The sequence below is a fragment of the Notechis scutatus genome, chromosome 3, assembly GCF_049901735.1.
Source record: "Notechis scutatus isolate UNSWTSFEM ecotype Mainland chromosome 3, rNotScu1.2, whole genome shotgun sequence".
NCBI lineage: Eukaryota > Metazoa > Chordata > Lepidosauria > Squamata > Elapidae > Notechis > Notechis scutatus.
This window is the reverse complement of record NC_142011.1, coordinates 180,284,780-180,311,363: the sequence shown is the minus strand read 5'-3', so window position 1 is coordinate 180,311,363 and position 26,584 is coordinate 180,284,780. Positions and strand designations below refer to the sequence as shown.

Here is a 26,584-nt window from a genome sequence, read left to right as displayed (position 1 = left end):
CTGATGTTTAACCAATTGTCTTATTGACAGCTTGCAGTCTGTTGAATGAACTAAATCCTTAAAGGCTAGGAATGCATTTCTTCTGTATCATAATTCGCTTTATGGAATCCAAGGGCCACTAATTCTAGGACTCTGTTCTCGCGGGATGGTGATTAAAAACAAAAACTGGGAGATCCTCATGCTTCACTCCCAGAGGGACCTTCCTAAAGGAAGCTCTGCTTGATGCTAAAATTGGAAGGGAGAGCAGTTCTGACTGTTGTGATTTGTCCTAGGCTTGTGATCAATTGCCACATGATCCCTTATGTCTTTGATCCTGCACTTCTCTCCTGTTACAGTGTGAGTTGTAGGAGAAATACATCTGAAAGCTGTGGTTGCTTTCAGCTGCTCAAAAAGAGCAGCTCTTTTATCTATATACCTTTATACCTCTATTATCACAAGGGGTCACACTGGAGATGTTCAAAAGAGGACAGTTTCTTTGAGAGCGACAGCAGGAGTACACTGTTTGAATAAGATGATTTTAGAAGAGGAGGTGGTCGAGAATAAGGAAAATAACCATTACTGGCCCAAGTATTTGGTGAACAGACAAGAAGGCATTCAGGGTAGCTAGGAGGGGCTTCATCCAGGTCAGGAATTCAGGATCTTTGTTCTTCTGTCTCAGCGCTCTTGAATTTCTTCCACAACAGAGTCCTAAATTCTGCTTCGTGCCTGAAATATTTTGAAGTGAGATTTTACCACATTACAGCTGTTAGTTGATAAGCCATTTGTAATCTTTTTTACATGTACTGTGACCTACATCTACATAATTACCTCTGCCCCCCCCCCCCTTTTCTCCTCTACCTTATCCTGATTTTAATAAAACACTAATAACTCACTCTGTGCATCTGACAAAGTGAGCTGTCACTCACAACAGCTTTGCTTTTTAATTCCATTAAATTATACAGTTCTGAACAGTCATTACCAAACTTCTGATTTTTGGCTAACAGAAACAAATGCAACTGTCCTCTTACAATGTCCATGGGTTTTAGTTTTCTGTTAAAAGCTTCCCTTAAGTGGTTATGTAAATTAAGACTACCTTTATTTTAAATACAGATATCAAATGTCACAAATAAAATCATGTCTGTATTTTAAGAAGAGGACGTTTAAGAGAGCCAGTTTGGTTTAGGGGTTAAGGTATTAGTCTAGAAACCAGGAGAATTCCAGTCACTCTTTTAGTCTAGTCCACTGTACAGGTTTGTTGTTCTTGGGAAAAATGAAAGGTATATTTTCCACTTTATTTATAAAATAATAAATGCAGGATAAAAGTAAATTAATTAAAAATTAAATAGAAAGTTAGTTGGGACAGTGGTTAAATGGCCAGACTAAAACTAGGAAGTGGTGAATTCTAGCCCACGTTAGGCATGAAGGCAGCTGGGTGTCCTTGGGCTAGTAATTCTTCCCTAAATATAAGACAATAGCAACCCACTTCTGAAATCTCATCAAGAAAATAGCAGGGACTAGTCCAGGCGGGTGCCAGCTAACTCAGAGGCACACACAGTTTAATAAACAATTCAGGTAATCTATAACATATATCAGTGTAATGAGAGACAAGGGGAAGAACAACATGATACATTTAAAAATCCTAAATGTTAAAACTTTAAATTTAAACGCACAATCTACATCTTATTCTGGCTGGAAAATAAATTACGTAAATTCAAAGTCACACTGAGATACTTGAGGAGTGAGTTGACAAAGCAGACTGGGGATAGAGAACGTATCATAGGTTTTTGGGTACTTTTTAAAAATACATTTCCAACATGTTGAACTAGCATAGTAAGGAATGGGAGAGCATGTTTCTCCTTTGCAAAGTTTTGATGTATTTAAATGTGCCATTCCTTGCCTGCAATCTAAATTTATATTCAATCCTTTTATCAGCTGCTTCCACAGCACACCTTGACTCAGACTATTATAACTAAATTGGATTTTCATTTATGGCAGATTGCAATGGAATACCAGTCTTCTCCCCACTTAATGTCTTACTGCCCTATTTGTGGTTGATAGCTGGTCTCTACATGGAAAATGATGGACAACATGGAAGTTGGTCTGATCCACAAGCCCTAATGGTAACTTATGTATACATCGCCATCTTCAGTTTGCCGTTAATATTGCAAACAGTGCAAGCTTTGATGATGTTACGGTACCTAGTTTGGATAAATGAACCCTCTACAAAAAAAAAAAAAAAAACCAAACTCAAAGAGCACCAAGAACCCCTCATTTCAACCCCGTGCTACAAATGTTTTATTGATCATATATCAGTGTAATTGATCCTTTATTGATCTTACAATGTAAACACAGATTTTAAAGCCATCTTATTCAAAACAACTACCATACTGAGATTACCAAAGTATTATGGCATATAGTCCTTATTCAATTTGCTATTTGTCAAGCATATCTTTTAACAAGAACAGCTTGTCAGCTCTATATTAAAGTAGCATGATTTATATTCATATAATTTGAATTGCAATGCTGTATCTTCATCAAAGTACTATGTGGGCTTTGCAGGATCAGTACTAGAGTATGGTTAGTCACAAGTAAAACTGGTGACCTATTCCATAATAATTAACCATATGCCCAAAGAACTCACTGGAAGATTATAAGGTTGATAACAACCTTACACACAAAACAAATATACAGACTGATTGAATGTGAAAATTAGTGATGAGCACAAGAGATTGCTGGTGAAGAATATTGTACATGTTTTATGAATGTTGCAATAGTTGAGGAAAGTCTGGAAGCTCCTCATATCCCTTTAAAAGAATGGTGTCATGGAGCCTCAGGGTGATTACAGCAGATGAAAACATCCAGTTTTCTGGCTTAGAAGGAAGGTGTGCTCAACAGATGGTGATAACCCAGGAGCCAGAGGAGACAAAATGGCTCATCAGACTATTTAGACATCCAGCAACAGTCTACTGTTTGGCCACACTTTTCAACTTGGTTCAATTTATTATCTTCAATTTGTATAGCAGCCCCATCTCTCATACATGACTCTTAGTGCTTAGCTACTTAGTGCTGGATTGGAGATGTTGCCAATCGGATGATAATTCAATAGTGATGTGGTGGAAGCAGAGCCGGTGTTAAATTTCAGCCAGTTGGCAATAACAGCAGCAAAGTTGGCTGCAAGTGATCCTCTTCTAGCAACAGCATCCTCTACTTGGCGGTGACAGTGATTCCGGATGCCTGGTTTCAGGATTCCAGATTTCTCTGAAACTGGAAAGCTAGTACCTACCGACAGTGGAACAGAATTATTGTGCTAGTAGGTCAGCATGAACCCTATGGTTGTGGGAGCTTCCATACTCTGGACAGCTACCATCTTTTCTCCAACATGAATTAAAGCAGGATTCTGATTTAAAAAGAGGGTATGCCATCTGTTCCAGCGGTCTCGACCAGCTGGGCTTATTCCAAGCGAAGCGCCTGCGAGCCCAAATGGATACGGCTGGCAGCTCCTCCAGTAAACACCCGCGTCCTTTCCCTCACTCGCAGTCGGGGTCGAGGACGAAGTCACCCCGTCCCGCCGAAAGGCAACCCCGAAGAGGTTTAACAACCATGCTGAGAGGTGGGGGCGGGGGGCGTGTGGCGTGTGGCGGAAGGCAGGAGAACAACCCGTCGCGCCCGAATGACGGACGCGGTTGCGCAGCATCTCTTGGCCGAGTCCGAAGAGGCGGAGCTTCGCCTCCACGTGGACCGGCTTCCGGATGGCGTCTTGTGGATTGCGTACGCCGTTGTCAAGAAGAGCCGAAGTCTAGAAGGACCCGGTTTGAACATTGTCTCCCGCTCGGGTTTTCTCGCTTGCAGCTCCCTTTCTCCTCGGACAGAATAAAAAGTGAGTTTGCTATGTCGTAAATTGCGTTTTATGGGAACGTTGCGGCATTGGTTGACTACCCAGAAGATGCTAAGGTTTGGCTGGGGCCAGCCCCCCTGCCGAACCCTCTTCCCCTCCCCCCGAGATCTTCTGTCTTTCCCGAGGACCCTTAAAACCTGGCTCTTCTCTCAGGCGATGGAGTAAGGCGAGGCCAGAGTGGGTTGTGAATGAAGGGGGCACTAGAGAAGTGTGGCTGTGGCGCCAGGTTTTTCTGTTTTAATTTTTTTAATTGTTTTTTCTATTAAATACATGTCTTAGTGCTTTATAAACATAGTTTTGTCTAGGTATTTAATTTGCTCAATACAAATTGCATTCTTAATCTCCACCCCTTTTTTGCAACCATTGGTAAAATAAATTCCATGTTTGATAATATTTTATATCTTAATTTTCAGGGTCAATCTATCCATTTCTGCACAATCTAGTAGCTTCTTAACTAATTTCTTAATCTCCCAGTATATCTTCATTTTTCCAGTAATGTGGGAAAATAATCCTCATTTCCGTTTTTATTTTCATTGCTGCTGATTTTTATGTAAGTTAGAACAATTAGTGGAACAACTTGCTTCCAGAAGCAGTAGATACTCCAACACTGGACGTTTTTAAGAGATTGGACGACCATTTGTCTGAAATGGTACAGGTTTCCTGCCTAAGCAGAGGGTTTGACTAGACCTCCAAAGTCCCTTCCAACTGCTATTCTGTTTTATACTTGTTGTGGAGCGGTGGAATAACTTGACGCAAACACAGAGCAAACTTCAGCTTTTTAATTTTATTGTAGCAATAAAGGGTTGCTGCGGCTGCCGTGCTAACAAGGCAGCCAGCTGGCGGGCATCAGCCAAGAGGAACGGTTCGTGTTCCCGCTAGAAACACGGACCAGAGTGAAGACTTCAGCTCAGTCTTTTCCGAACGCCACACTCCTTTCCCCCAGAATGGAGCATGCGTAGTCCTTCAGATAACTTGGGCGCTTGACTCTTCAATTGCTAATTTAAGGGTTAAATCCCCTTTAGCCAATAGACGGCTTTGTAGCCTTAAATCCCTGACTCCACAAACTAGTTGGTCTAATAACATGTCTTCCAGATAGTCTCTAAACCCACAATGCAAGGCAGCTGTTCAAAGGGCAACCATGTACCCACTAATAGTCTCTCTCTCAGCCTGAATCCGTCTCCTAAAAGCATGACGCCTGGCAATTCGGGATGGCTTAGGGGAATAGTGGTTGGAAAGAATTTCCTGCAATTCTTCCCATGGAACAGTCTTAATTGAACGTGGAGCCAATAATGCCGTAGCAGTGTCAAACACTGTGGCTCCACAAAAACTTAAAAAGTAGGACTTTGTCCTATGGTCAGAAATGTCAGCAAGGTCTATGGCATCTCGGAAACAGTCAAATCGGTTTCTGTAGGATTCCCATGTTTCCGCTGTCGGTCTGAAAGGCGGGAATGCAGGGTTCGAAGTTATCTCGACTCAGCGGTGCCGGATCTTTCGAGGAAAGTTGAAATTCGTGCTCGTGAATAGTGACAGTAGCTCTTAAAGTGACATACAGCTCGGTAGTGACTTCGGTTCTTTTTGTAGTGACTTCGCTCAGCGATTCTTTGCCCGGTTGCCTCTTATATGTATCCCGCCCTCGTCACCAGTGTTGTGGAGCGGAAGAATAACCTGAGGCAAACACGGAGCGAACTTCAGCTTTTTACTTTATTGTAGCAATAAAGGGTTGCCGCGGCTGCCACGCTAACAAGGCAGCCAGCTGGCGGACAACAGCTGATGCCGTTTGACAGCTCCCTTTTATAGCTGGCTGTCAAACGGCATCAGCCAATAGGAACGGTCTGTGTTCCTGCTGGAAACACGGACCGGAGTGAAGACTTCAGCTCAGTCTTTTCTGAACGGCACAATACTGTTTTATGGTTAACACGTTTTAAATAAATATGAGCAGCTATATAAATAAATAGGCCTGTTCAATGACATTTAGTTTGGGGGTCAACTCTTGGCAAATACTGTATGTTATGGCCTATTGTATCTCTCATTTCTTCCGGCCCTTCATTCACTCTGCTTGTGAGTTGCCCCAGCGCTGTTGTTAAAGCCAGTCAGCGCAAGAGTGAGAGTTACCTTTTCTGGTCAACTCTGTATTATTCAAAAGGCTGATACTTGCTAGGTTAACTTTGCTATCTGTTGTCAGCAAAGTACAGCAGCTTTGCAGAAATGAGATTACTGTACTCTGCATATTCCCATATCTATTATATTTAAAGCTTTGTGACCCTCCCACAGCCACAGAAGGGGGATAAACAAGGGTCAAAGAAGGGTAGGGATGGATAAGCCCTAACTTCTGAATTATTTTTTAAAGTGTCCCCCTGACACACACACACACATCTGTGGTGGAGAGAAATACAAAGACATGATTGTTATTGGTGGATGGAAGGTCAACAAAAATGACTATTCACTGTTTAACTAGTCATTGGAAAACATGCCATGAATGTCAGTCATGTGCCCAAATGATTTTATTGCATCTTAAAATGTGCAATGGTATCAATATTATAGCATGCTCTGCGCATATAGCTCATCTGTTTTCTTTCCTGCAGCTTTTAGTTTTTCCTATAATTAATTAATTTAGGAAGTCTCTTTAGTTATGTTAGTGAATAAAGTCAGTATCAGCATTATTAAAAATGATGTAAGTACATTGCCCAGAGCTAGAATAAAGGAACCTCATCATGTAGAAATAGGCACATTAGATTATATATTTGTAATAAAAAATTAGATCACAAGAAGCAATAGATGGAAGAAGTCTCCTTCTGAAAATGCACCCTTCAATAATTCATTCAATAATGAATATACTAGAAATGATATATTTCCAACTAGTGAAATAGGTGTTATTTGAATCATTAACTTGAGTGTTTGACTAATTATTACAAAATTTTAAAATATTTACTTACTTTAGGTCATGGGCAAGAATAAGGCAAAAGGATTGAAACAAGCCAATGTATTCCATATAGCCAATAAAAAAATATTAAAGGCTAAAAGTAAAACAAAACCAGTGGCAACCAATCTAAAAAAGGTATGTACTAGACGATTTTGTGATGCTTTAAAAAAATTCGTACAAGTTAAATTGTAGAGTTAAAAAAAATACATTAAAAACTTTGGTTATCTAGCTGTACGAGCTTTGTTTCCAGGTCTATATCTAGATAAAGTCACTCTCCTTGGTGGAATGTTTTTTGTAGGAATTCTGAAAATTGAAATCCCATGCATCACTTCGGCTACGGGAGTGCTCCAAAAGTGAATAAAATACATTCTCCATGCTTTCTCTAGAGTGGAACTTTATGTGTGATTGATAAGGTTGCTATGATGTTGAATCCGATATAATAGTTGGGAAAACCACATTTTGTGTTGGAATTTCTTAGTCAAGCTAATTGATAAGAGCATTGCCAACAGTTGTATACAAAACTATGCTATATTTATTTATGCAGTTGGATAGCAATAACGCAGAGGACCTATATAATAAGCAGCTTAAATTATCCATAGGTGTAGTACTACAGAAAATGAAGTATTATAGCAGCTTGGCAATTTTAGTTTAGAAAAAAATGCAAGGGAGACCTTGGATAAAAGGTGGCACTTTGCTCCTCCAAATACCAGAAAAGTTAACTCAATGTTGTTCACTGGTGAGAATTACAAGGTAGGTAGAAACAAATCTGCTCTGACATTTAAATAATGGAATTTATTACCAGAATGTAGCTATGAATGCCAAGAGAAAGAGACCAAACTCATGAAGACAGCTATTTCTTATCTCTATTGCCAGATACAGTACATTTCTCAATACCTGTCCAAGCAAGAATGTGCTAATAAACAGGTTCTTCTTTGCTTAGCAACTATTGGAATAGAATGCTCAAATATTGTGAACATTTTGAAAGGATCTTAACAGGATTCATTTTTAAAGCAACATCAGTACAGGACAGAATTAAACGATCTTGGCGGCTAAATTTTATCATGAAGGTGGAACACATTGGCACCTGAACAAATGTTGTAGTTTAGGGGGGTGGGTGGGTTTGATAGCTTAATTGTAATCTGCACACTTTTCAGACTTACCTGTTTCCCTAATGGTAGAAAATCAGACCTTAGATTTTAGCAGTTGAGAGGCTTTGACTAGAAAAAGGATATTGGGAAGATGCATGTTTGGTATATGCAATTGGGAATTCCTATTAATGAAAGATTAATTGGGATAAAATGTCTACACATATAAAATTCCATTCTTTTATTGAATGTACTGAACTCAGGATTATGACCAGCGAGTAAAATCTTGTTTTCCCTCCATTCTTTTAACCTTTTTGTAAATGATCAATTTCCTCAGATTGCTTTTTCCCCTGTATTCACACAAATTTAATAGATCAATAAAACAGTCTTTCCTAAAAACCAATCAGTTCCTAAAACTGATCAGTTTCCCTGCAACTGATATTCAGAATCCCAGTCCCAGCTAATGTTTAGAGGAGCAATTGTGGAGTCGGTTTATCAGAAGTCAAGATATACGCATGCGATGCAGGAAGGCATATTTTGGATTTCAGTGGTCACACACTATCATGTGTATTATGGATTTGATCAATTCCTTTGTCTACTTAGGATCCTATGTTTTGAAGATCAAATATTTAGCTGTTTCTGCTAAAGAAAACTAACAGATTCATTAGAGTAGTTGTACTTTTGTGCTTTTTTCATCTTGATATAAAAAAGACCAATTTTTTTCTTTTCTCTCAAAAGATAAATATTGTGAATGATGAAAAAGTTCACAAGATAGACAAGGTATTTACAGAAATACAGAAAAATGTTAAACAGTTATCCAAAACTGTTCCATCAGTTTCTTCAAAGAGACTTCAGGTAAGAATTCGTTCACATTGAAACAAATTCTGATCACTGTATCATTTTTGAAACGATTTAACCAAAGGTTGGTTGTTTAAACACATTACTGATCCTTTCTGATAAAAATAGTCAACACAGCAAAAGTGGCAGAGAGAAATAATGTTTCTTGCCTTCATCTTTTCCCTCAAAACTAAAATGTGTTTGCAAACAAAGGAAAATACATTTTCTTACCTTTTGGGAGAGATTCTGTGAATCTTCACTCTCTTCCTGACCCTATGCCCAAGAGTCAAGTGGATATGAGCACTTCGTACAGTATTTTTTGAGCTTTCTAATTTCAAGAAGCTGGAAATCTGACCAATCCTATTGTTCCTGGGACATTGAGGTCTTGATATATTGCAGAGAGTCAGGGCATCTTGTCTCTATGGTTTTGTCCATACCTTTGCCAAAATGTGTATGTTTCACCTCAGAACAGGTCATCTCAATTACTACTTAGGCAGGAGGGAGGAAAGCATCCTGAAATATTCTGTAACCCTTAGGTAAGGGCTGTCCAACTCATGGCCCGTGGGCCAGATGTGTCATGCACTGGCCACGCCACGCCTGGTTTAGCAAAGGCGAAAAAAGTCACAATATGTCACATGATGCTTTGTGACAATGTGAGTTTGACACCCCTGCCTTAGGTTAATAAACAAATTTTCTCAACTGCAAAGATTATCTGGTGCTCTTCTTATAGTATTCAGTCTATTTTGCCATAGCAATATTTTAAAATGTATTTCTGCAAACTATGTCTTCCCACCCCCACTTATCAATTGGTAATGAAGGCAGACTAAAGCACATTAATAAACCCTACCATATCCATTTCTGCAGTCTGAACAGAGGCAGCCTAAAAAAGCACAAGTTGCTTCTTGTGAAATACCTTAAATAAATATTTTGACAATTCTATCACTAAGAAAAGCCGATATTAGCTGATGAAATCTTTAGTACTCAGAACATTTCAAGGTGCATGTGTTTCCCTTCTTCAGATTCCAACGTCTCAGGAAGACAAACCGGCTAATGTGGATGCTGCTACTAACTTATTTTCTCAGTTGTAGCCCAAATCAATATAGCGATGTGAAAATTACCGTACATCTTTTGGTATGTCACAAACAATCTTTTGTATAGTTTTTATTTTTTAAAAAATCTTGTTAATATACAAGTATTGGTGTACTTTAATATGAACTACAAATAGTGCTTTCCTCAATCTAGGAATGTGAGAAATAAAGGGGAAAAAGACATTTAAAGTGCTAATAAAGAAGGCACTCCACAGAATGTTTTTGGGGTTCACTCCAGGGAACTGGGAGAGGAATAACAAAAAACTGTCCTTTACTGTACAAATGGCAGTGAAAGTTTGAAACATATGGCCAAAATTTCAGAATGATTATAGGGAGTTGCTAAGAGATCAGATTTGCTAGTACTAATGGAAGCAGAAAAGTAGAATTAAGAATTCTGCTTCCTAAAAAAATAAAATGAAAAAAAGGCATATAAGTAGTTGCACTGAGATACTCTTAACAGTTGAGTATCAACTCTGCATTTCATTACATTTAGAAACTCTTCAAAATAACAGTTCAAAAAAAATGTATGCCCAGCATTGGTCAGTCATGGAGTTTTGCATTCATTATTTTAAATACTTGAATTATAAAACTGCATCTACTGTATTACATAGTTAGAGGTAGATAAGGAAATCTGGTTGCATCAAATCTAGTAGTTCAAGATCTGAACATCAAAGAGATCACAGACTCCTTCATTATCATCTAGGTTGAAGCTGTAGTCATCTCCAGGTGTTGGAGACAGCCGTAGTAGAGGAAAAACTGTAAGACAGTATTTTAAGTTATGCTTGGTTAATATTCAGGCACAGTAAGCATCATTATATTGATTGACTGAAATGCATGAATGCAAGTGGATTATTCCCCTTTCAGGTCCCAGCACCACTAATACTACATACCGTATATGCCGGCGTATAAGACGACCGGCGTATAAGATGACCCCCAACATTTCCACTCAAAATATAGTTTGTTATATACTCGCCCCTCTTCCGCACGCCTTCCACTTTTGCACTTTTTTTTTTTTGAGGCACTTTTGTGCACCGTGGAAACGAATCCCGTGAAGCCGAAAGGAGCAGCCAGCCTTCTCCCAGCTCCCAAGGAAACGAGGCTCGCACCGCCCGGGCTCCGCTGAGGTATCCGGCTGGGGCTGTCAGGAGTTGTTACCGCTGGCGCGGCTCCAGTCCTGCATTTCCTCGGGAAGGAAAAGGCAAAAGGAAGAGCCGCGGCGGCACTTTGCAATGGCAGCAGCGGCTCCTGGTTTTGCCTTTCCCTTCCCGAGGCAACGGGACTGGAGCAGCGCGGAGCCGCGCCAGCGGTAAAAACTCCTGACAGCCCCAGCCGGATACCTCAGCGGAGCTCGGGCGGCTGGCCTGCTTCCTGGGAGCTGGAGAAGGCTGGCTGCTCCTTTCGGCTTCACGGGATTCGCTTCCACGGTGCCAAAAATGCCTCAGCCGCTGGCAACCGCAGTGCTTCCCAATTACTATTTGCCGGCGTATAAGACGACCCGGCATATAAGACGACCCCCAATTGGAGGCATGTTTTTCAGGGCAAAAAGTCATCTTATACGCCGGCAAATACGGTACTTAAATTATCTAGTCCCAGGTTTTAAAATATGAATCTTACTCCTATTCTAGAATTTGAAAGATCTTATGCCACTAGCTCCTGGAATACGTATGCTGTTCATATGCCTGTCTATTACAGACTTGACAGACTTTTAAAAAAACAACAAAAATTCAGAGAATTTGCCTTATTTATAAATGGTGAGAAATGATACAGAAACCAAACAAGTTAATACAATATGACATTCTGGATGCAGAATTCAGATATAATAATTGCTAAACAATAATGGGAATGTCAGTGGCAGAAAAACATTAAATTAATATGTAAAATTATATTTAAGATGTTTATCACTGGTATATTGTTCTACTATCAAATGCATTTGTCCTTGCTTCCTTTTTGTATGTCTTTTCTTTTTCTTAAAAATATTCAGTAAAGATATTTTTTAAAAAGCATAGTTCACAAATTTTCTATGATGAATAAATACCGCTACTGAATTGTTTCAATTCTAGTTTTTTAATTTTAAATTCAGACAAAACAAATGATTCTCCACAGCAAATAAATACCTTTACAATGCAGTTGCATTTGTACAATATACAAGTATGTTAGATACTTGTACTATCAGATATCTAATGAAATAGATATACTAAATTATTAAGCCGGTATTATCTATAGGCAGAATTTAAGAAACAAGTAAAAAGTAAAGAATGAGGCTGAAGTTTGGCCAGACCTTCAAAGGCTTATTTCTCTGCAACAGGCATTTTTAAATATTTCATAGTCACTTCCAACCAAAAGCTTCATTGTGTGCAAGGCACATAACACTCGTAGGTAATTCAAAGCATTAAGGAATTCTTGGCTTTCTATCATATCATAGTTTTTACCTGTTATCATTTTAAAATGTGATTTTTATTCATAACCCCTGAAGTAATAGTAAGAATGAAATTTGGATATCTTTATAGTAAAATGGTTTTCCTTTGTTTTTTATTCCAGATACAGAATGGAAAACGTAGCTTTCAACACTGGAAATCTATTTGCCTAAGTGTATACAATAATGTTGGAAGGAATGCCTGGTTTTTTTTATATAATAAATTAGAAAACCAATCCTCCCCAAAATGGCAGTATTCAAGCAATTGAAGAAATATTCCAATGTTTTTAGAAAAAAAATATTCATCCCTTTAGAGTCTACTCATAACTAAGAGCCAAATTATTTATCAATAGAGAGCTGGATTTGGGACATTGGTCTATACTTACTAGCTAAAATTATAATTTAAAGTTAAATTGTGATTTAAAAACTTAAATCTCTACTGTCTAATGTTATTGGTAAAGTTTCTCTGAGGACTTATTAAAAATGTAAGATACAAGGATTTTGCACATTAAATATAATTATACTTCTTTGCTGTAGACCAGGGGTGTCAAACTCGATTTCATTGATGGCTACACATCAGGGTTGTGTTCGACCTTGGGGGACTGGGTTGGCATTGCCATTTGACGTCACTTGCGTCAAGAGGTGTCTGTGGTGGCCCAAGCACTCTGCCAGTTAAAACTGGCTCATGAGGTCCGTTTTGGCTGCAACGGTCTCCACTGGCAGCAAAAAGCCCCCCCAGTTCCGTTTTCACTGCCAGGAGGACAGTAGGAGGCTGTTGTGGCCGAAAACAGATCCTGGGAGGGCTGCATGCTGTTGTGGACAGAATAAACTTCTGACTTATTCAAAATTTTACATAATGGGTAGAAAAAATAGGAAAAGGAACAAAAATATGTACCGTGTTTCTCACATAATAAGGCCGGGCCTTATTTTTTTTGACCCCCCCAAAAACGGCTAGGACATCTTTTCGGGGGGGGGGGTGACTTAGTTCTCCCCCCTTGCATCCTCAGGTGGGTGGGCGGGCGGCAACAGCTTGGATATTCGGGAGACCTTCGGGTTCGGGGCACCGTTGCTTTCCCTTCTCCCTTGCTGCCGTGGTGTTTGGCGCAGCCACGTGCGGCCAGTCAGGGCTCCTCCCTGCAACCGGAGCCCTGAGGAGACACTTGGCTTTAGGCGCTCCGTCTTCCCTTTGCTTTCGAAGGTAAAGCGAATTATTTTACAAAGTCTCCCCTGCCCGAGAGGGCAGCCCAACCCACGTGGGGAGGCTAATTTCCGGGGCCTCTTCCGTTCCTCCCCGACCTCCTACGCTGTGCGCCTGGCGCTGCTCCCTTCAGCCCAGCGAGCTCTTCCACCTCAAAGAAAGGCCAGGCGGGCGGCTGCAGGACAGCAGCAGCGGGTCTGAGCCGCTCGCAGCGGAAACAGCCACCACCCGTAGCCCGGCGGGGAGAACGAGCGAGGTTAGCGCCCGCCAGCCCGGGCGAGATTTGGGAATGAGGGGCAGGAGGAGGCACGCACACACCCGTGGCTCACTTTCCCAGCTCTGCCCAGCCCTTGCGGCTCTGGCGCGCCCTGGCAGGATGAGCGGAGGGTCCGGCGGGGGCGCTCGCTGCCCGCTGGGGCCGCGCCAGAGCCGTAAGGGCTGGGCAGAGCTGGGAAAGTGAGCCGCGGGTGTGTGCGTGTCTCCTGTCCCTCGTTCCCAAATCTCGCCCGGGCTGGCGGGCGCTAACCTCGCTGCTTCTCCCGCGTCGGGCTACGGGTGGTGGCTGTTTCCGCTGCGAGTGGCTCCAGACCCGCTGCTGCTGCTCCACAGCCGCCCGCCTGGCCTTTCTTTGAGGTGGAAGAGCTCGCTGGGCTGAAGGGAGCGGCGCGTCAGAGGCGCAGCGTAGGGAGGTCGGGAGGAACGGAAGAGGCCCCGGGAAATTAGCCTCTCACGTGGGTTGGGCTGCCCTCTCGGGCAGGGGAGGCTTTGTAAAATAATTCGCTTTACCTTCAAAGCAAAGGGAAGACGGGAGCACCTGAAGCCAAGTGTCTCCTCAGGGCTCCGGTTGCAGGGAGGAGCCCTGACTGGCCGCACGTGGTTGCGCCAAATGCCGCGGCAGCAAGGGAGAAGGGAAAGCAAGGGAGAAGCAACGGTGGAAGGTCTCCCGATATGAAGTGCCCCACCAACGCAGGCAGCACCATATCCGGGCATGCAACAAAAGTACTTACTAACGGCAAGCCCCCCCCCGCTCTCCCCCGCCATTTCGCATGTTTAATATGGGGCTTAATTTGGGGGGAGGGGCTTAATTTGATTTTATGCCAATAAAACATGGTGGGGCTTCCTATTGGTGGAGGCCGTATTGTTGGAGAAACACGGTACTTTTAACACTGAGCTGAATTATCCTGTTGGAAGGAGTGCCAGAGATTAGTAAATCCCTTACTTTAGTTCCCCCCAGAATATGAAATCACTGTTTAAATTTGGGCAATATGAAGATTTTGGCTTGGATTTTGACTATGTTAAAGTAACTATTTTCGTTTTCACCCTCCTCCAAAATACATTTAAATTTTAAATGTATTTTGTTTTATTTAAAAAATAAAAATGAGTATAGTAATAGGAATATTTGCACTTATATACCACTTTACAGTCCTTTACAGCCCTTTCTAAGTGGTTTACAGAGTCAGCATATTGCCCCCAACAATCTGGGTCCTCATTTTACCAACCTTGGAAGGATGGAAGGCTGAGTCAATCTTGAGGCAGTCAGGATTGAAGTCCTGGAGTGAGGAGTGTGTCAGCCTGCAGTACTGCATTCTAACCACTACGCCACCATAGCTCCGTGTATCTTAGTACTGCTGTAATAGTACTATTTCATCTATTAAATTATTCAATTTGAATCATAAGTTTGGACTAGATGGAGCAGGGGTTTACTCCAACATGAATCTGTTTGTCTGGCCTATCACAAGTCAGTTGGACTATAGGTGCTTCTCACAAATGTCAGTTCATTATCTTTGAATGGAAGTAATAAATATTGACGCCACTAGTTTGGTGGAAAATTCAGTGCCCAAATCTTTTACACCAATGAAAGAAGTTCTGATTTTTACATCCAAAAAGCGAATCATAAACTAACACCTGTGCATACTTGTAAAATGTAATTTTACATCTTTACATCAAATTTTATAATATAAGAAACTTACCATCGGAGGACATCAGTTCATCAATGATATCACTGTTAACACCTGTTGACAAAGGGATATTCACAACTATGCATATGCAGAAATGGTTAAGCAAAATCAAAACATATCATTTAACCTCCCCTAATTTTTATTGTAATGCCAAAAAAGTGAAAACATAAAATAGTATATTGAGCCTGACAAATCTAACACACATATTTTATTAAACAAACTTATTAACCTTCAAACCTCCACAAAGCATTTTTCACCCTCAAAAAGATAAGCTGCCTCAGAATACATGAAATGAATTTAGCTAATGAATTAAAGTTACAAGATTTATGATCTATTTTTAGTAAAATACAGAACTCAGGTAATCTAGCTTCAATTAATTTCTTCAAAACTTTCTTTTGGACTTCTAATGCTTCATGTAAGCTGCTCTTGGTGAAATGAACACAAAGCTGTGCCACACCCAACACTGGTATCTCAAGTTACAAGGATCAGGATTTAAAAAAAATGGCAGTTATGAAGAGCACACTAGGAATAACTCAGCCCTTGGCCAGCAACCAGAAGCATTAACTAGGAGACAATCAAAAACTGCTTTAGAACATTTTTATAAAGCCCACAGATAGTTTGAGAAATACTTTTATCAAAAAAGTGTTGGATATTGGTAATCCTTATAACCTAATGTTTTCAAAAACTGTGGGCATAACTAATGTGCAAGTGATTTAATTTTTTTAATGTCACTGTTGATTCCAACAAACGAGTATTAAGATTATTTAGAATACTGTGCTTCATGCTATATCCGCCTAGATACAGGGTTAACCTAAAATAGGAAGGTCTCATTCTTAGCCACAATCTTTTCTTTCTCTGAACTTCCCCTTTCCAAAGATTTATCTATGAAGCATAATTAAAGATTTGGAGAGCGGGATGCTGCTGAAATGAACAAATAGAAGTTCTTCATTTTATTGCTTCCAGGATGAAGGCAAGCATTTCTGTATTGTATCTGGACCACTACAATAGCTGTTAGCCAATCTGGTTATCTCTGTAGTGTCATAAAGGAAGAGCTGGTCAAGCTGATATGGGCAGTAAAAATTATCCTTCAGATGTAATATATTGCACGACAGATGCAAGATATTGGCTATATTATCCTACATCTAGTCACCTGTGGACTTTTGGCTCAGTACCATATACAGTGATTATAAAATAGCTATAGATGGAAAGGCTTGATCCAGAAGCAGTCAATTATAAGATTTCTAATTTTTTAAAAAATAAAACAGCTAAGCATCTTTACCAAACAAGAAAAGTACAACTCAATTCTTTTCAAATTTTGGATTTCTAGATATTGCCCAATTAACATTAAATGATTAGATTTAGTTTGATTAGTGATTAAGTCACCAGACTAGAAACCAGGAGATAAGAGTTCTAGTTCCACTTTAGGCTTGAAAGCTAGCTGAGTGATCTTGGCTTAGTCACTCTCCTTCAGCCCAACCTATTTCACAGGGCTGTTGTGGGGAAAAATAGGAGGAGGAAGCAATATTAGGTATGTTTGCTACCTTGAGTTATTTTAAACATAATAAAGGCAGGATTTAAAAATCAAATAAATAAATGTAAGATGATCTTTACCTCCAGGTTCATCCATCTTTGCTATGTCAAATGTGTTCGACTTTAGAATACTATTGACATCCAGTGGAAGGAAAGAAGGGAGGATTGTTGAGCTAGGCGTGGTTTCAGTTACAAGGCTATCATACAACTCAGAATCTGGAATACTGGCACACAGTGTTTCAGGAGCTTGGCTTCCTTGTAAATTGATCTCTAGAGTAGTGGAAATTTTTCAAATTAAAATACAACATGATAGTTCAGTGCAATAAACAAATATTGAAAAAGCAGTTTGACAATCTCTTATTTTATTGATCTATATGGCTCTCCTCTCACGGAAAGTGCTTCTGGAAGACATACAACAATCCAATAAAATAATATCTCAAGAGTTTATGAAATCCTGCAAGATTTCAGCATGCTCCCATATTATTTCAGTCGAAAACTAAAATCCCGCCAAATTTGGCATTTTAGCAAGATGTAGTGTTGTTTAAATGTTCATTTTTTGTGATCTATGCCATCTCATAATTACTAGTATCAGCATAAGACACACAATTATAGAGACGAGCAAATTTTTTCACACCAGCTAGTACATAAATAGTTAGCTAACTGCACTACCTAGTAGTTTAAAATGTTTATTTCCCAAGTTTATTGTTTTATAAATAATTCAAGGCAGAAAACATACCCAGTATCACAAGCTTTGTATTTATACAGACCCATTTTGTTTTCTTGTTGATGGACAACAATCAAATTATGTTTCTAGTTAGCTATTTTTCACATTTTGTTCAGAACAAGTTGAAATTTTAAAACAAATTTGAAAGGCTGGTTTAAGGTCATTAATTCTAAAGTTGGAAACTAGTATCTCAGCTTGGATAGAAGGCAAAGCCATGGATAATTAGGAATAGCCTCATTTCATTTCAGTGCAGATTAAATAGAATACCATGCTTAAACTTCCTCATGTATGGAGATATTCTTGCACTCAAACATGATTAAAGAATTTTGATTTACAGCCTGAGGTGACTCTCAACACTGATTTTACAAGGAGAAAACCATTAAACCATTAAGCTGCCCACTGAAGTTATTGAACCTATTACCTACTCACGGTCACCAGCTTTTGAAGTGCTGGATCAGCAGGAGCTAGAGTGACTGGTGGAAGCTCACCCCATCTCGCGCCAGTAACTAGGTCTCAAACACGAGCCTGCCAATTGTCAGCATACTAATCACATAAGCCACATGTTCCACTAGCACTGGGAATTAAAATATCTTTTCTTATAGTACTATCTTAGTTTAGAGTTTTCTCTTTAGCAAATATATTATTTTTACAAGATGATCATCCTAATCGTTTACTCAGGAACAAATATAAATTTAAGAAATCTAATCTATAAATAACCTAGTTAGTCTAAAAAATTATACAGGATACAACCACATACCTTGAGAAAAAGTACAAAAAAAATCTAAATAACAATAGGTTCAAATTTTCTGAAAAATTATACAGGATACATCCACATCCCTTGAGAAAAAGTTTCTGAGAAGGAAAAGAGTTTCTATACCCACCTGTTGGTATATCTGTCACTGGAGTCTGTGGAAGGGATTGCTTCTGATTAAGGTCTGAAGGCTCTTGTAATCTCTGGTTTGGTTTAGGGGAAGTCAGTGGAACTGCAGACTGCAGGAGATCATCTGGTGGAGGTACTGGGAAAACAACCGGCTTGGAAGAACTGGACTCTTTGTTAATGAGCAATACATGGATAGGTCCCAGACTGCTCTTTAGATTGATCTGGTATTTCTTTTGTCCCTTTAGAGAGAATGGTAAAATAAAATGAAAGTCTTAACATGCTTTATTTGAAAGCAGAAATACTAATCAATAGTCAAAACTGATTCCATTCAAAGTTATATATAAAAGTTTTAAACTGCAACAATAGAGAATCGGTTTGCTAACACCCTGTTTCTGTTCAACCTGGAATTGACATTTTTTATAAAATTATCTTATTACTTATTTAGCAGTTTAATGGAGTAAAATATTGCAAACAAGTAAAATGCACAACCACAAAGCAAAATTCTTCAATAATAAAAGTATTTTATATTTACATATCTAATATTTTCACAGGAATGCAAAGAGAGAATTCTGGCAGTGAATGCAGATATGAAATTTATTCTGAGTAATGATGTGCAGCAAGATTCCAGAAAATTTATTGATTAAAAAAAAAAATCATCCTAAGGCAAATTATCTTAGACCAATTGAAAAAACAAAAGCTCAGCTGGTATGCAACTGAGAATTCAGAAACAGTTGTTTTATTTTTTTAAAAAAAATTGCATGTATTATTACTACCATATCCAAATCCACTTCAAAATCAGAATATAAAAATGGTATCCTCTCTGATATTCTAATGGAAATGAAACCTGGACTTTGAACAAGGAGGATAGGAAGAGTATTGACATTTTTGAATTTTGGACAAAGGCTTCTGAAATATCCCAGACAGCCAAGAAAAAATAAATAAATCATTGAACAAATCAACCCAGAATTTTCACTCAGAATCAAATTACCCAATTCTGGACACATTATGTGAAAATCCAGCTCTTTGGAGAAGGCTCTAATGTTGGGATAAGTGGAATATCGCCAAGCTGCAATTTAAATAATTCTTACATAGTTTGTAATCATTTAGGCAGATAATTGAATTACTGAATGCTGCATCTTTTAAAACAATTTGAGTTTATCAATAGTATTAAACTTTATAAAACTGATACAAAAAGATACATTTCAAGTTATTATATGCTTTGTTCAATAGATATTCAATATATTCCCTGTTCCCCCAATGAAATCAATATGCTTATTTCTACATACCACATGAGGTACAGGAACTTCTAACTGTGTACCAGAAGGTGCTTGAATTGCTAGTAGTGTATCTCCTGTTTATGGAAAAACAGTCAAATCTTAATTCAATGCATTTATTTTTTTACATGAATTCTGAGTTCAGTCCGAAACTCCATATTTCTTTTTAAATAAAGTTTTATTTGGGTTTTCACACATACAAAATACAAGTAAAACATCTTTTTTGAAAATAGCATGGTCCCAGGTTGAACTTTATACAGACACAAAACTCAATTTCATGCTCCTTTTTGTATTCTATTCCATATCTTATACTATTTTACATTTTCTATATAGTTTTTCCCCTCTTTTAATTTTCTCAATTTTATTTTGATTATCTCATCTCAATTCAAATCATTATATTTATACTTTAGTCTGTTCTGTTTCAATTTCATATTATCTTTTCTCATTAAACAAATTTTCTCCTGTAGTTACTAATTGGAGTATGACACCTTTATATCTTTTAATTACATCCATTCAACTCTTAAACTTCTATACCTTAAGTTTATGACCTTCAATATAATACATAATACATAACTGATTATAATGATTATATATCACAGTACAAATTGATAGCACACTGCACTGTGAATAGCAGATCTATGTTATTAGACAAAAGGCTCCTGAGGATTTCATGAGGTAAGATCTCTGAAAAACAACTGCTATATGCTTAAATTAACACTAATCACATAGCCTCTGTTTCATAGAAACATAATTTGCAAGCAGACTTAAATCTTTTCTCTTACCACTGAAGCAGTCACAAATGTCTTCATGAGTGATATATGAAAAAGTGGGTCTTGTCAAGGAATTGTTCAAAATAAATTGATTACATAAGTATAATTGATGAGATTTTAAAAGAGGTATAACATGTAGTGCAAATATTCTGTGTGGCATTTATCACCCATGAGTGAAATTGCATCATTCAAAAATAATCAAATGCTTTCTTTCATTTTAATGAAACTGAGAGCCACCAGACTGAAAGCGATGACCTTTTTTTAACAAGGGACTAAGTCTCAACCAAATGTGCCATTCTGTGGTTTTATAACTCTGGAAAAAAAAATCTACAAACCATTCAATTCAGTGCAATGTCAAATATCCTACAGACCCTCTAGACCAGTGGATCTCAACCTGTGGTCCGCAGACCCCTGGGAGGCCACGATATCATCATAGGGGCAGAGGTGGTATTCAGCCAGTTCTGACAGGTTCTGGAGAACCGGAAGCGGAAATTTTGAGCAGTTTAGAGAACCGGTAAATACCACCTCTGGTTGGCCCCGCCCTCATCTATTCGCTGCTTCCTGAGTCTCAGCTGATTGGAGTCCCAGCTGATTGGTTGGGTCTTCTTTTGTTGCCCTGCACAGGAGAATGGAGCTGGAAAGCAGGTTAGTGGGGTGGAGAGAGAATGGAGATTTTACAGTATCCTTCCCCTGCCACGCCCACCAAGCCACACCGACAGAACCGGTAATAAAAAATATTGAATACCAGCACTGCACAGGGGGTCCATGAAGGCTTGAAATGTTATGATTTAAATCTTGAGTTAAGTCTTAGGGGTCCATGGCCACAAAAGGTATTTAAAGGGGGGGGGGTCTGTGATGAAGAAAAGATTGAGTACTAATGCTCTAGATTAACAACCTGTGATTGGGAGGTAATGAGTGTGAAATTAATATACAGGCAATGTGACAGGAACACAAATCTACTTGTGAATTGGGGCATCCTATTCCAATCCCTTTGTCTTCTGCCGCAATCTCATCTCTAGTATCAAGAATCAATGTTAAAGGTACAGAAGGGCCCAGGGGAGGACTTGTCCTACTTTAACAAATTATACTGCATATCAAAGGATATCGTTTATTGATGGAATCTTCCTTAACATTTTTGATACTTTGTTGTAACCAGAGTTTCTGCTGATCCAGTTCCTTTTCTTTTATTTCTAGTTCTTCAATTTCTGCTTCAAGATATCTCAGTCTCTCCACGACCTCCTTTGTATTACAACCAGCCCCTACACCTCTTAAAGAAAAAAAAAATATTATGAAGTGACAATAAGTAGGCAAAAAGGAGGTTTTCAGTCTTTCAGGCTATTCACCTGAAAGTGACAAAAGTTTAGCCAGTTTCCCTTTCTAGCCCAAGTGATAGCTTTTCAAAAATACACAAATTGGTAATTGCTGGTATTGAGAACTGAATAGTAAGGCCTATCAGGAATGCCAATTTAATGTGCTTTATTGGCAAGCAATTGGCATTGTGAAAAGGTGAAATAGGACATCCTCCATATTTATAGATTCTTTCCCTGTTCATTTACTTTTATTCAGATATAATCATCACCATAATTTATTTCCTGCCCATCTCATGGTTCAAGGTAACTTATTGTTGACTCTTCTATCCTGATTGGTCAGGATATTTACATATTGTTACGACTTTCAAGATTACAAGATAAAGTAAAAAGTTTCTGCTGTAAACTCTTTAAACTTTAAAATGTACAAAATAAATCCAAATCCCTTTAAAAGTTATACATTAATCACAATGGAAGAAAGTTACCCTTCAAATTTTCAGCATGCATATAAAAGTATACATAAACTGCTTCTCTTACTTCCACTGGATGCTGTTTTTTGACTTTTTTTCAATGAGATCTATCCCTTCCAAAACATTGGTGATGTCATAGATCCGCCTTTTCTGCCGTACAGCCAATGTATCAGCAGCCTGGGAAGAGAAAGGAGAAAAAAGAACAATGCATGGAGATGAAGGGCAAAAGGAGAGGCTCATTAGGCAGCTGCAGTGCATTTGTACAAGCCTCCTAGGGAATATTAATCACAACCTTCCAAGGAGACAGATGCACAATTAGAGGCCTCGGACCACCCTCCCTGCCTGTGGAACAGGGGCAATCAAACAAAATGCCTATACAAGTGACCTCCTGAAAACATGCCTATGGAACTCCCCAGGTGGAAAGGAATTCTTTTGGAGTTAACCATGCGCGAGTCCAGTGGGTGAGAGGGAGCGGAAGAGTCAAAAGATGGTGGAACCCTCTTGAACAGGACTCAGAAGAATAATGTATCACGTTCATCTAAGAAGAGGGCTGGAAAAGAACGGAAAATGGTCAAGTCACTGTTGAAAAGACAGGTAACTCCATATAGTTTTTAGGAAAGTGTAAATTTTTCCATGGATTTCCACTTGTTATTTTGTCAAATTTTAAAGGAATAGGAATTTCACCAGCTGAATCCTGTATGAGTATTATGTACCTTATGGGGAAAAAATAAATAAAATGAAACCACGTAACTCAACTATCATTAAATATATTCTTAGCCACATGGTACCTTACTTCATCCCGAATTGTGCTAAAAGCAAGGCAGAAAGAGAATAAAGTTCAGTCTGCAAGTAGTAGTCAATGTGATTAGCAGCCTAAGATTTAAGCCAGTAATTTTTATATTGGCATAGATCCAATGTAAACCCTTAAAAGAGCAGGCTGCCTAAATTTTCTCAATAAAAGGAAAGTAGATTTTACTTTAATACTATTTTAATGACTCACTGCATGAAACATAACTTTTTTTTTGCTCCTTCAATTAATGGTGTAATATTTCATTTTAACCAAAATAAGTAGTAAAAGATTATTTTAGATTCTAGCAGGTTTAATGTACCTAACATATATAAAATGAGAGTCAGTTTGATGTAAAGATTGACACCAGACTAGAAACCAAGAGACTTGGTTTGTGCTTTAAGCACAAAGCCAACTGCATAACTTCAAGCAAGTCAGTTTATCTTAACCCCAGGAAGAAAATAATGGCAACCACTTGTGAAAATCCTGCCTAGAAAATTGCAGCAACTGGTTCCGGCCTCTGCCAGAAGTCAACAGATGACTATTATCTATCAATGGTATCTATCTATGGTATCTATGGTATCTAATCTATCTATCTATCTATCTATCTATCTATCTATCTATCTATCTATCTATCTATCTATCTATCTATCTATCTATCTATCTATCTATCTATCTATCTATCTATCTATCTATCTATCTACCCACCCACAAATCATGTTATTTGTCTGATTAAAAATTGATCTGAAGTTCAATTTGTTTTTTGTCATGTGTAAACTGATAGCCAATTTGGTGTAGTGATTGTAATTAAGGCATCAGGTTAGAAATCAGGAGTCTGCATTCTAGTCCAAACTTGGGCACAAAGCCAGCTGAATGACATTGGACCAGGTTTTTTTTTCAGCCCTAGGAAGGAGACAATGGCAAAATACTTTTGAAAAATTTTGCCAATAAAATTACAACAACTTGTCCAAGCAGTGTCTGAAAATTGGGCATGATTGAATGGAAAAAGGGAAAAAATGAAGCAATGTTAACAGAGAGACAAGCTCTCTGTCATGTAAAAATGATCTACCATTAAGTAGGGTCTAGGGCTAGGCCTTGCCCTTGAATAACAATGGATGTTTTGAGTGGGGCCAGACCCACACTTACAATTAAGGCTGGAGAAAAGGACAGGATTTATATGAAAATTGGGATGAGGGGGCAGTGATCTTTCTATTTTAACTATGACATACCTATTTAGGAAACTATATTGAACACTCCAATTCAAAATGGTGAATTTCAGTTTTCAGCTACCCTGGTTTAAAAAGCAGTTTGTTGGGGCTACAGATTATTCATTTCTGTCTTAGACAGAATGTAATCAAGATTTTAGTAAGCTGAGTATCAATGCCAGTTGGTGCCCAGCTTTTACCCTGTGAAAATAATTTCATCTTTAACACAAGATAGATAAATCTATTTTACCAACTAGAACTGGATAACTTTAACTAGAAGTTCTGCTGCATTCACCCAAACTTATTTGCTGATAAAGCCACAAATGTTTAGGCCGCAATTCTACCTGAAGATTTTCTCAGGAACAAAGGAGCACCCATTGTTCTACTGCTTACCCAGGGAGAATGAATAGTATAACAACGCTTACCATATTTATCTTAAATATGGGCACAAGCTTTCAGAGAAGTGTGGCACTGGCATGTTAATTCACCACACACAGAATGGAGAAGGGTGATATATAGACCTGAATGTAAATCTCTGCTCAGCCTACAGAAAAGTATTAATATGCCTTTTGGCCAGAAACTTTATCGCAGGCTAACTCAATCTCTCAGGTTTGTTTGGATAAGTGAAAGGGGATTAAAGGAAGGACTTTGAAAAAAAAAATAAAGAGTTGATACAGGTGTAAATCGGGAAGCCTTCTCCCAACCCACTGTACAAGGCTGTTTTAAAAATAAAATAGACGTGATTGAGAAACGTGGCCACAAACCCTAAACACGTTCTTTCTGGTGCATTTGGTGTGATAACTATGCAGGACGTATGCTTGCTTGTTTGGTTTTTTTTTTTTTTTAACCTTTGTTGTTAAGGGGGAACGGGCAGTTTTGGAAACACACGAGTTGCTCTATCCCGGCCCCGCTATTTCCAGTTCTTTTTCCTTGCAGAACCCAGTTAGGAAGCTGCTGCTCCACCAGGGCAGGAAAAAGCTCCCGTGACGGGGGGGAGGCTTCCCCACTTGATCTCTGAGACCCCTTTATTTCCCTTTTTCCAGCCTCCTCCACTCCCCCACCCAGCTCACCGCCTTCAGGTCGAGCACGCCGTCCTTGGCTTCCTGCAGCAGCGATACAAACTTGGTGGTGAGCAGCCCCAGGCTCTTCTCGTGCCGGCTGCTGTTGCTGCTGCTGCCGCCGCCGGAACCCCCGCTGCCGTCCAGGCTCCCGCCGCTGCTAGAAACCGCCTCGGCCAGCGCCGCCGAGGCCATGCTGCATCGCTCCAAGCCTCCTCGGCCAGTGGGGTTTCCCCGGCAGCGGCGGCCCCACGTGGCCCTCGCGGACGGCCCTCTTCCCCTTCCCGGCCGCCGGCGAGCACAGCTGGACCTGAATGGAACAGCTCAGGGCCTCGCAGCCTTGCTTGCTGGGTGGGGGAAGGAGGAAGTGACGCTGACTCTCAGTTGCTGGGAGACAAAGTTTTGTGTAGGGAAGGGGAGGGAAAAAAAAGGTTTGTTTCTTCGAGGAGGAAACGTTTGCAACCCGCCTTTTCAGCTTAGCGAGCTCCCCAAAGTCCGACGGGTCTTTCTTCCCCGCCCCCCGCCCGTGTTAAAATGAAACTTTCTCCAATTGGCAACACTGGAACTTTCTGCAACCACAACTCCCATCATTCTAGCTGAAGAGCTACGACCTATTGTTCTGGGTGTGCGTTGAAGGACGCTCATCTTGAGATCCAGATATCATTTCCATAAAACGACTGATCGGTCCCTAAACTTGTGCTCCTTACAGGCTTGCACAGAACTTGAGCATTCCCACCCTTGCAGAGGATGATTCTTAATTCTGTCTAGAGGGTTCTGGTTCTTCGGGTGTCTGTTTTCATACATAAAGGTGTAGGAAGTTTTAAATTGTTAAGTAGTATGTTTCCATTCCGCCCTGGTTGAATTATCTAGAAAATGGGCGACTTTTCTTTCAAGGGATGAGTCAAGCAGATATTAAGAGTCATCTATCAATGATGCTTTTATGTGGATTCCTATAATAAGTGAACAATTGAATTTGATTACTTAATTGGGCCCTTCAAAGTGTTCTTTAAATCCGCATATTTTAAAAAAACGATTGCTTTTTAAAGGGTGCAAATAAAGATGGTTTATAAGTACTGTGTAAATTTGGCAAAGACCTGACAATGGCTTTGAATACCAATAATAATGGCAAAGGTGCCTGAACTGAATAATCCTTTCAAGTAGAGAAAGGATAGGCAATAAAACCATAAAAGAAGCTATAGAAAAAGA

The 26,584-nt window shown here is 39.4% G+C and overlaps 2 protein-coding genes and 1 long non-coding RNA gene across 3 annotated transcripts; 1 reads left to right on the top strand and 2 right to left on the bottom strand.

The window, feature by feature from the left end:
- Nucleotides 1-1,271: 1,271 nt before the first annotated feature.
- Nucleotides 1,272-12,753, top strand: RBIS (ribosomal biogenesis factor). Its single transcript, XM_026691233.2, has 5 exons — nt 1,272-3,856; nt 6,813-6,929; nt 8,618-8,734; nt 9,736-9,847; nt 12,343-12,753. The coding sequence occupies exons 2-4, from the start codon at nt 6,816-6,818 to the stop codon at nt 9,802-9,804; spliced, it is 300 nt and encodes a 99-aa protein (XP_026547018.2). The 5' UTR covers nt 1,272-3,856; nt 6,813-6,815; the 3' UTR covers nt 9,805-9,847; nt 12,343-12,753.
- E2F5 (E2F transcription factor 5) lies at nt 9,851-25,736 on the bottom strand. Its single transcript, XM_026691215.2, has 9 exons — nt 25,391-25,736; nt 22,396-22,505; nt 21,657-21,818; nt 20,564-20,607; nt 19,794-19,858; nt 18,509-18,746; nt 16,985-17,173; nt 15,386-15,427; nt 9,851-10,560 (listed from the first exon to the last, which is right to left on the bottom strand). The coding sequence occupies exons 1-9, from the start codon at nt 25,571-25,573 to the stop codon at nt 10,451-10,453; spliced, it is 1,143 nt and encodes a 380-aa protein (XP_026547000.1). The 5' UTR covers nt 25,574-25,736; the 3' UTR covers nt 9,851-10,450.
- LOC148131512 (uncharacterized) lies at nt 12,342-15,379 on the bottom strand. The gene is made up of 2 exons (XR_015748972.1): nt 14,581-15,379; nt 12,342-13,119 (listed from the first exon to the last, which is right to left on the bottom strand). It is a non-coding gene; the product is annotated as an uncharacterized LOC148131512 (long non-coding RNA).
- Nucleotides 25,737-26,584: the final 848 nt, after the last annotated feature.

Coding starts and splice junctions, on each gene's coding strand:
- E2F5 (XM_026691215.2), bottom strand. CDS start 25,573: ATGGCCTCGGCGGCGCTGGCCGAGGCGGTTTCTAGCAGCGGCGGGAGC. Junction 20,608..21,656: donor GAAGATTCCATCAATAAACG/ATATCCTTTGAT, acceptor GACAAGACCCAC/TTTTTCATATATCACTCATG. Junction 17,174..18,508: donor AGTGACAGATATACCAACAG/GTGGGTATAGAA, acceptor CCACTACTCTAG/AGATCAATTTACAAGGAAGC.
- RBIS (XM_026691233.2), top strand. CDS start 6,816: ATGGGCAAGAATAAGGCAAAAGGATTGAAACAAGCCAATGTATTCCAT. Junction 6,930..8,617: donor TGGCAACCAATCTAAAAAAG/GTATGTACTAGA, acceptor TTCTCTCAAAAG/ATAAATATTGTGAATGATGA. Junction 8,735..9,735: donor TTTCTTCAAAGAGACTTCAG/GTAAGAATTCGT, acceptor TCCCTTCTTCAG/ATTCCAACGTCTCAGGAAGA.